Here is a 10,746-nt window from a genome sequence, read left to right on the forward strand (position 1 = left end):
TCATGTCAGTTACTGCTTGTGAACTGCAGTCTAACTATCAAACTAAGCAGTGCTGATCAAATATAAATCAAGATTCTGTTACTGCATTCCCTGTGTCTCACTTCAGATGTTTTCTGAAACATATTTTTAGTGTACCTGTGAGATGTAAAATGAGTTTGTAATGCAGCTGCCATGTTGGAGACAGTCAACTGAAGTACCAAATTTCACATTTTACACAGGGCTCCCACAATAAAGGAAATATCATGGAATTAGTAAATAAACATTCAACGTGTCGGGGAAGTCCTGGAATTTTGTTGTGTGCAATTCAGTTTTTACAGTAATCTTTCATGGATAACCAACAAAACGTGATATAACATAACAGCGATTTTATTTTCTGGAGCTGTTGAGGTAATGTAGCTCCTTTTTCTCCCAACGTTCCCTCTCTCTCTTCATATACATATGCTTGCTAGCTGAAATTATGTTTGAACAGAGTTTGAATCGGTTCTGTTTGAAAAACAAGTGAGACAAGAAAAAAAAAATTATGGCTCCTTGAAAAGTCTTGGAAAGGTCTTGAAATTTTGTCCATGAAAATGTTTGGTAACCCTGTTTACACCTAAACAGTACACTAAAATATGTAAAGAATCTTGATTTCTCGGCTCTGGTTGGTTGTTTTTGTTTACATGCAGTCAGGCCATGAGAAGCACTACAAGGCAATAGAGTTAGCAGAGTAATATTGTTTTTATCTGTCTCATTTAGTGCTGTGTGAATATAGTGAGAGTTTCAACAAATATGATTTTTTTTTTTAATTAAAGTTTCCACAGCTTTCAAGGTATGCGGTCATGTATAGAATATTTAATGTCATTTAATGTACCACATTATTGTTTAGTACAGGCAGATCCATGAACATTATAAGAGATTGTTATGATTATTATAAATTTAATTTAGCAGGTGTTACTAAGGTTAAATAAGCTCTGAAAAAATGCTGTGTTTGAATCTAAGCAGCTTCTTTAGAAAGAGCTCCAAGGACAAATGTAAGTGCCAGCTGAGGAAAATATCAATGAAAATCCAAATGTGAAAGCATACCTTTGATTTTGGATGCTATGCTCTTTGTGTTTCGGGTAGTTTACACTAAAACAGAGCACAAAAATTAAAATGTCAGTGTATTCATGAGTGCCAGACAGACCTCTAATCTGAGCTTTAACTTTTGATGCAGGTCATGTGATACTCTCTTACATTTTAATCACTTTGATTGCTGAGTCGCTGCGCGCATTGCATCCAGTATTCACCTCAGCCATTTAATCCATTGTGTGGACAGTGCTCTACCAGTGTGAAAGGCATTCATGGCTGTAAAATAGGGTTTGTAGTGACAGAATGACAGTGTTATCTATTTGGAGATCATCAAGCCATTTCACAATGATCCATACACGACCCTTTTCATTGCAACCTGACGACAAATACAACAGTTTAGAGACTGTTCATTTTACACTGGCTTCTCAGTGTGAATTTAAGCTTTTAAGTGTGTGGACAACTGACTAAACTGAGGTTTAGTCAGTTGTCAATGTAACCCTGTCTCTCATTTAATCAGTTGAAACTGAAACAAATTCTCACTCACTTTTAAAAAAGTAAATAATATTTCCTATGAATCACACACTTGCTAAAAGGTAGTTAGAAAAACTTGGATTTTTACCTTACAGTTGTTGTGGCCTTTATGATATAAGTATAATATTTAGAATTCCACTCTAAATCCATATTCTTAGTATTTAGTATATACTGATCCAGTGTTACCCACACTGTTTCTGAAATGAAGACCGCCCTACTGGCATTAACCACAGCAAAGGCCATCCAGCAATTAAACTGATTAAGCAGTTCATACACTACACACCTAAGTAAGTACTCGTTACCCCAAAGAACTTGTAAAAAAAAAAAAATGGCTCTTAAAAAACAGTTGTAGATAACAGTCTTGTGGACCCATCTGGTTTGGTGAAGAGCCACTTTGGAATGGTTCTTTGAGAAGTTCAAATCAACTTATTTCATGCAGGGCGTAAAGCAAGTAGTCTCTGAAATTCTTTGATTTAAAAATCAAAGCATTTCAATAAAACCGGTATAATATGTATAATAAAACAGTGAAAAATACAGATCACAGGAACAAGAAGTAAGACATAACTACAGATTGTACATATTAGCTTTCAAATATAAATTCAAGTTACATTCTCTGCATCTCAACCACATATCTGGGCAGGTGAAAATTTTTAACATCTTAAGAGTTTTAAGGTTTTGCTATAAAAGCATTACAAGAAAACTACACATAATGCACTGTATGCAATGTACAACCTATTCACAATCTAAATAAAGCTCAAATGATTACTTTAAGAGATAAAAGATATCAGCTTTAGAAAAGCACAGAAGAGCTCTTTAAAGATGGACTTCACAGCCAAGAACTTGTAGAGATAGTAATTACTCCTAGTACCAATCTGAAAGGCTGCATACTGCACTAAGAAATATTGTGAACATTAACCACACTCAGAACAGCTATTTAACTACTGGCAGTCAGAGTATCACATTTCAGGATGAACCCCTCTAAAACTGAAAATGTTCTCTTTAGCTTCAGCTGACTGAAAAAAAATCATACATCCTAAAAAAATTTAAAAAAACACAGAAAATCACATATGCAATATCATCATATTGCACAAATTAAAATTTGAATTTAATGATGGCAGTAGATGAGAAGTTAAAGGTTTTCCAAAAATATTGCAACCAATACTGCCCAACCCAATTAATTGTTAGGACAATATACTCAATAGTTGTTGAATTTTTTAGTTTAGACCAAAGTAGTATACTGACAGACAGACACAGACATGGCTATCCCTAGATCCATGTCATGAGCATGGTTAAAATGTTTTCTTTCAGTCAGGGCTCTCAGCATGAACGCGTCCATCGCAGTGTGATTAAGGTCGATCCATAATGCATGCATTTTTTTAATCGCTTTAATCGCCAACCAACATTACTGTCTGTACCGCTTTTAAAGCTACAGTGATGGTACTGGTATCATATGAAACTAGACCTGTGGAATTCAGTGGTACCAACCATAACACTCCAAAGTTTCAAAAGCTTAATTTGGTGACAGAAAAAAGCATGGCAATTTAGCAGGGATCCCTTGACCTCTGACCTCAAGATATCTGAATGAAAATGGGTTCTGTGGGGACCCAATGAGTTTCCCCTTTATTGACATGATCACTTAATGTTAGTCCAGGCAGATTCCTAATCAAGACAAGCTGGTGAGAGTTGCTTCACCTTGTCAATATAGACTTCAAAACTGCATTGAAATGCAAAATAATCGTAATGAAGACATTTGATTTAAAAATGCGATAATCACGATTAACTATTGAAATTTTGCGATTACTCGCAATTTAAAAAGTAAGCGTTTGACAGTTCTACTTTAAGTAATGTTTAGACATGATAAAGGTTACAGACAGAAATGTCTCCCCATCATCAATGATTTTGTGTTCATACATCTGGATTTAAACTCAGTCCAAACACGTAGAGGCTACAGAATAATTTTGCTCTCATAAACCTTGATACATAAAACTCTCCTGCACATGTAATAATCATGTTTCATGAAATATTGGCAGAAGATGACCAAACCAGAGCTGCACACATGTTAAAAATGACAGATAACAGGACATGAGATTTGAAGAAAATATCATGCATTTTTATATCATACACTGCTGCATTGGAATGGCTATTAGTTAAAATATTTAACATAAACTGAAATTTTCGGTGAGCGGAGGCTGACTAGTATGTTTCAACTTACATAAAAGCAAGACTGCCAGCATGTTTAATGCTTATAATACACAATATCACAAAGAGCCACTCTCCAATTTGAATATAGTGCTGTTTGATAAGCGGTCATTACAGCCAAGAATGAATGAGCCAGGAACAGATGGCTACAATATTTATGCCCCACTTCCTATTTCAAATAATCATAGTAATATAGTACATTATAAGAAAATATTAAAATTACTTGTGTATTTTATGTTATTTCATTTTTTATAAATGTGCTAACAACAAGCAAGCGTTAAAATATCTTGTAAAGGCTTGAACTTACTTTCCACATTGAATGTCATTGAACGGCTGTGGTCACACAAACCCATTCAGTTCATAATTTGTAGTAGAATCCCCCAAGTTTAAATGGACAACGTTTACTTGTGTTTTCACATTTTCAGACCAACTCACTGGCAGAGGCACAGACTCATGGATATCTTTATTAACCCTTAGGGCAGGGGTCTGCAAGAAAGTTTGGCCTTGGGTCAGTTTTTTTCTAAGGAATTAGATGGTGAGCCAGAACTTAATTAAAGGCTAATTTAAGAAACTGATTGATGGAAAAAAAAAATGCAATTGAAATTTGCAACAGACACACGTGTGGGATAAGAACAGAATGGACAGAAATAACTCAAGAAATAACAGATAGATAGGACCATTTTGAATTTAAATCATGAGTTTCATATATAGAATTGAGTCATGAAATGCTCTTAATGAGCTCAGTTTTATTTCACCTTTTCATATTGTGATTAATAAACATGCAGCATGCATTTTAATTTTGAAAATGACAGCTCCGTTTTTACACTCAAAATATTACCACTTGGACTGACCATGTAGGAGCCAAACATATTCTAATAATTATTTGTTATAGGTCTACTCTCAGAATTATTTCTCGCTATCGATGACCCCACCCGTCACGTACAACATAGCATTTTTTTTTAATTGTTTGTGTGCTGGAGGTTTGGTACAAGGCTGTGTGCAGAGTGAAGTTAGCTAAACATTTACCCTGCTATAGCAAGAGAAAATGTCACAATCAAAAAGTCTAAAGATTTAAGCTGACAGTGAAAGTAGGATATTCATTGAAAACTGGAAAGAAAAGTATATGTTCCGTGAAACAGGTGCCCTTTTCTGCGAGGTCCGCTACTCGACGCATAGACGCGCTTTTGAATGCTGTTCACAGAGTTATTATCAGTGTCTCAGTCAGGCCAATTACTTTTCCCCAGCTAGCGCATAACTCAGGATAATCTATGTAGTGTGTATTTTTACAGTAATGGGCTATTCATCAGATAGTTGCATCATTGTGTCATTTACATCAGATTATGCTTTTTTTTGCACTGCTTTTGGTGTCTGTTTTTCATAAAAGTAAACAAAATAACCTTTGTTCCTGTTCACGTGTGGCGCCGTGGCCCACAGCCACATAAGTAAAATACGTTTGAATGATTTACTGAACTGCTGCTTTTTTTTTCATACCACACATAGCATGTCGCTATTTGAGCACCAGGCGCTGTCTACTACAGTGCAGCCCGCCGTGTCTGTCGCTGTCATTCACTCTCTCAACATGGATAAAAGTATAATCAGCATTCTTCAGACGGGGGTAGATTCTCTATTTGGATATTACAGCCCATTTCTGGGACTGTCAGTCCAATATTGTAAAAAATAAATAATTCAGTTTATCAAAATAATCTGGCGGGCTACATATTATTGCTGCAGGGCCAATGTTGGCTCGCAGGCCCGACGTTGCAGACCACTGCCTTAGGGACTCTTAGGTGCATTTTATGAGCTTTGCATTCTTCATTTTCTGAGAATTTTGTCTGTGTTCATCCATATGACATGCATTTTATTAAAACCCATTCAAACTTCAATTTTTGATCCACAGCCAATAGTGCATTGTTAAAAATTATATATTATTATTATTATTTCAGTTTGTTTTTGTTTGTTTTTTTTCACCTAAAACATGGTGGCATCATGACTAAAAACAGGCATTTAAAGGGTTACAATTCTGAAATGTAGTGAATGTTTCCTCTTTATGATTAGGTATGATGTGGTAAAAAATAAAATAAAATAAACTCAATGAAAGTAGAAAATCATATTAATATATATATATATATTTTATAGCCTGATTTTGAGAAATGCATTTGTGTGCAGAGTAGTATGAGTGTGAGTATTTTACACTGCACAAAAAATAATTTATTAAAAAAAAAAAATTCATCTAAAAACAGTGGCATCATGACAAAAACCTGGCATTTAAAGGCTTACAATTCTGAAAATTCATGAGTATTTGTTGTCCATGAATAGGACCGATGTTGGAAATTTAACTTTCTACAGAGAATGTAGAAAATAATATTAATGTACAATATTTTTTTTAAAGCTTGACTTTTGAAAAAGTGCGTTTTGTGCACAAAGCGATACGTGTGTGTAATATTAAAGCGGGCCCTAAGTACTGTTTATTTAAATCTTTGGACAGTGTATAGAAAGTCACTTGGGGCAACTGTCCCTTCCTTCTCGCATGATGTTTCCCCCTGCTTTCCTCCTGCAGTCAGTCAGAGACTGTTGAAGCTGGTGATGCTCCCACAGGTTTGACAAACAGCCCACAGAGCTGGTAAAAAGCTCTGTGACAGTGCTGTGATCAGCCCCTCTTAATTCGCTCCAATAAAAACCACATCTCGGTAAACTTTAGTATGGAGAGCGAGAATCCCTCTGCTTGAAGCTGGTGATATATATCACAGGAAGCAGGGACAATCTGTTGGTGTGTGTGTTTCACTGTGTGCACTGACTGAACCTGACATGGAGGTGTTTTCATGCACACTCGCACGAAACAAGTGTTCATTAGCATGCGAGCTTGGCTATGGCAGGTGTGTAATGAGGGTCAGATTGTTTGCATTGTGACCAGGACTGCCCTTGACCTGGCCTTCCCCTCCACTGAAAGCAGCCGTTAATTTGCTCAGTCATTCAGCTCTGTGTTTCTGCAGCCCTCTAGCACCACTCACTAACACGTAATCAAGGCTGTCGCTCACTAGTAACCGTTCATCAGCTGAGACAGAGGGCAGGAGAAACTGTGTGTGTGTGTGTGTGTGTGTGTGTGTGTGTGTGTGTGTGTGTGTGTGTGTGTGTGTGTGTGTGTGTGTGTGTGTGTGTGAGTGAGTGTGTGTGTGTGTGTGTGTGTGTGTGTGTGTGTGTGTGTGTGTGTGTGTGTGTGTGTAAAAGCCAGGTGGAAAGCTGCTGAAGTGTGATTATGTTGGCAGCGGTTGCCCGTCTTGATGCGTTCAGTGCCAAGATTTGGCTTTGAAGGCAGAGAGGTGCTGGTAGCAGCGTTTGTCTTTGTGCACTCGGTAATTAAAATGAGGCTGGAGCACATAAACCCACCTTCTCCTTCATACACACACTCGAGACTGCAAACTGGATGGCTCCAACCCAACCACCACAATAAATGTTGGCACTGTTTGTTTGATGAAAACCTAGGACATGTTGCATTCTTACACTAATATGTAGTGGATACTCGTTAAGAGTTTTCTTCTTGTTTTTTTTTTCTTTTTTTTTACATTTCAATGTAAAAATATGATGTAAAATATAACAATATGAAATGAATGATTTTTTCATGGCACTATCCCCAATGAAAAAAACTGCAGTGGGTTACAGAAAACACCCATACTTAGAGACTGAAAAGCTGCTAAAAACATGACTTGTGAAATCCCAACCAGCTTTGTTTTGTGCCTCAACACCAGTGATAACTGTGGTTAGAGGCATTAAGTTTTCAGGACTGTCCATCCACCTGACCCATTTTCATTAACACAATATCTCAAACTTGACACAGATGTCCACTTAAATCAAGAATGAACAGATCTGACTTTGGTGGTCAATGACCAAGATCACCGTGACCCACAAGACATGGTTCTTTGGGTATTAATCTAAAAATTATATGATGTGCTAATTATGACAATATTTCACACAAATGTAGTTTATTATAATGAAGTGATTAGATTTTATATCCTTCAAACATTTTTATTTATTTATTTAGTTGTTTTTCTGTTTTATTTGCAGGCACATCATTCCCCCTCCATGGTCAATCTGCCATCCATGTTTGAAAGGAAGTACCACACGTTCAGTCGCTCCAGCACCCACCTCTTCTGAGACGCTGCCGCTGGGGAGCACCAGCAGGGCTGCACCCACCTTCTCACCTCATTTGCCTTGACTGCCATTAACATCAAGATGTGTGCCAACAGGCATGTGTATGTAGTTAAAGCTACCTGTAAATATTGGCAAACTAGCATTTGTCCATATTGGAGCTCCTCACAGACTTTTCAAACCTGCATCAATTGGCATTAAGCCACATCTGGAAAAGTGCACTGAAGAATTCACAATAGTCAAGCTACTGTTAGTGTTTCAAATCTGAAATTTTTGCAAAGAAGGGTTAAACAATAAGCTAACTGTTTAGCAATGTGATGCCCACCATGTGATGTATTCAGCTGAAACGCCTCTGTGTGGCTGAGAACTAGCATCTGACCGGGCAGTTTGGTGCGTCTCTCCAAAACAATGCTTGAACGAAGACTTTTTTTTCACTTGGAGCTAACTGGATCGGTACTGCAACATGCTGGGGGCTACAGCTGTGTGATCACCACTGACATGTTAAGTTCACCTTCCCCCTGAAAAGATGAAGGATGCTCTGCTTTTTCTCTGCAATTGTTGAATGGATTATCCCGGTTTCTCAATTAATGTACTAAGGTATGGGTGGTATGTAGTATATCATACCTTCCTGAAATTAAAAATTTAATCGGGGTATGCTGTATATAATGTTGTAAGTGTGGGATGCCACAAACCTCCCCTCCTTAATTCACCAAGTTAGATTTGAAAACATGCCGTTATTCCCCACACTCTCTCTCTGCCTGCTGGCTGCCAGCTGTTTACAGTCCTGTAACTTCTCCCTCCACCACTGGGTGCCACTGTGTCCTTCAGTGCAGCTGCTTGTTCCACCAATGGAGATCAGAGACTGGGCTGGTGGTGCGTGCTGTGCACTATAAACAGTGAGTTTAATAGAAAGAGGAGTGCCTGTATTTATGAGGGGACTGAAAAACATATCATCAGGATTTTTAAATAACCTGGTATACTGTGATACTGCCCAAGCCTAAATGTGCTTCACCAGACACGTTTTGTGTTCATAGGTTGCATGCTCAGCCTAATGGTTGGGGACCAGTGTTGGCAGTGTTCAGCGAAGTGTTAACACTAACTAAAGACCAAGTAACCAGCTCATCCTTCTTCGACTTTAAATGGGGAATCTTGATGTCCCTAATGTAGCTCGATTCTAATTTGGGAAGTAAAAAAAAAACATTTAACTTTAGGTATTTAGATATTTCTATTTATCAGTTGCAGGTTTTTAAGTAAGCTCTTTGTGATTTTTGTACTTATGTTACAATGCTGACTCCTCTTACCTTTTGCTGTTTTGTGACTTTTTTAATTAACTTGCTCGGGAAAAGTCCTTTATATTAACTGACATTAAATGTTATTTTATTGTAGTGGGCTAGACTTAATTTCACTTGATTTAATAATATTACTTTTTGTAATTAACCCACTCTCAACATTTAAACTTTTGATAGTTTCCAGCTTTTATAAAGCTTCTATTTTGGCATTTTAAGAGATTCGGTTGAGGAGCATTAAAGCACTTCTGCTTTTGTTCCCTCTGCGGCCGTCCACGTTTTAAAAGACCTTTTTACAATGTGTGTGCACCATGTCTGCGTTTCTGTGTGTGTGTGTGTGTGTTTAAGAAGGACTGCTGCATCAGTGTATTTATTCTTGAAGAATACTTTTTCATTTCACTTGCTATTTATGTTGTTTTCTACTCATATGTCTGTTTTTTTTCCCCTCATGCTGTTTTCAATGAGCTTCTCTTGTTGTTTCATCTCTGTATTAAATGCACTTCAACATGTACCTGAAGATTTCAGCTTTTTTTTTTTTTACTCCTGTGTATTGGTCTCTTACAACCACATTATCCAGTCTTGTAGGGGATGCTGACTAAATATACCAAGTCATTTGTGCAAAATAAATAATTTTATTTCCTCTTTTTGTCCTGAAGGTTTCCTACTGTGTGTGTGTGTGTGTGTGTGTGTGTGTGTGTGTGTGTGTGTGTGTGTGCGCGCGTGCGCGTGCGCGCGCATGCGCATGCATGTGTGCATGTTCACCTCCAGAGTTGGAAGAAAACACCAAAATATTCATTCTGTAATAAGCAAATTCTGATCCTGTAAAAGCTGATCATAATTCTTCCACAACTACCCTTATTTGCTGTATTAGATATAACTGATAATTAACCGTTTACGCTGTATCAGTGGGGCTCGAACTAGTTTTGGAGCTTCCACATGAGTTTAGAATCTTTTAAAGCCTGTTTGTGATTTGCATACTACTTTGAAGAAAGCTCATGATTGCGCCTCAGAACTTGTCTGTGCTACTCGCTCAATTGATGTTGGAGCTGGTTCAGAAGTTTCTGGATACCCCTACACAAAAAGTGCTCCTTCCTAGTTTCCACTGATACATCAGAGTTGCTGTCTCAAATTCACTTTTGAAACGACCGAGTCAATTGGGTCTTTGAAGACAGTCAACCCAGTCCACATGTGCTGGCAGACATGAACTCTGCCAGTAGGTGGGGCTACTGTTTTCAGTGAGTATTGTCTTCTTCTTGTGTTGCAGCAGCCAATTGGAATGACTTTTGTCAGACATGTGACAGGAAGTCTTACATGTTTACTTTTGGCCAACAGAGGTAGAGACTGGCTGTGTTTGAAATGGTGTACTGCATACTACAGTTGCAGTCAGGATGCCGTATCCACTACATAGTACATACTGCATTCGACAGCAGTATGCAGTATGGATGTTCAGTTCGATCCGTTCTGCAGTACGCTGCACCTGGCATGGCTGGTTTCCGGTTTTTGAAAGCGGAAGCAAACAATAGCAAAACCATTTCTGCAT

At 37.7% G+C, this 10,746-nt stretch overlaps 1 protein-coding gene across 4 annotated transcripts in view; it reads left to right on the top strand.

The window, feature by feature from the left end:
- Window positions 1-9,848, top strand: part of ect2 (epithelial cell transforming 2) — a 63,534-nt gene extending 53,686 nt beyond the window's left edge. For all 4 annotated transcript variants that reach the window (XM_088077383.1, XM_042512844.2, XM_088077384.1 and 1 more), the window contains one exon: window positions 7,837-9,848. Coding sequence is in view for 2 of the 4 variants with exons in the window: in XM_042512844.2 (XP_042368778.2) it covers window positions 7,837-7,926 (90 nt within the window). In the remaining 2 variants the exon portion in view is untranslated. The remainder of the gene's footprint in view (window positions 1-7,836) is intronic.
- The last annotated feature ends 898 nt before the right edge of the window (window positions 9,849-10,746 follow it).

Source organism: Plectropomus leopardus, chromosome 5 (assembly GCF_026936395.1).
Source record: "Plectropomus leopardus strain MGB_pleo_1.0 chromosome 5, ASM2693639v1, whole genome shotgun sequence".
Lineage (NCBI taxonomy): Eukaryota > Metazoa > Chordata > Actinopteri > Perciformes > Serranidae > Plectropomus > Plectropomus leopardus.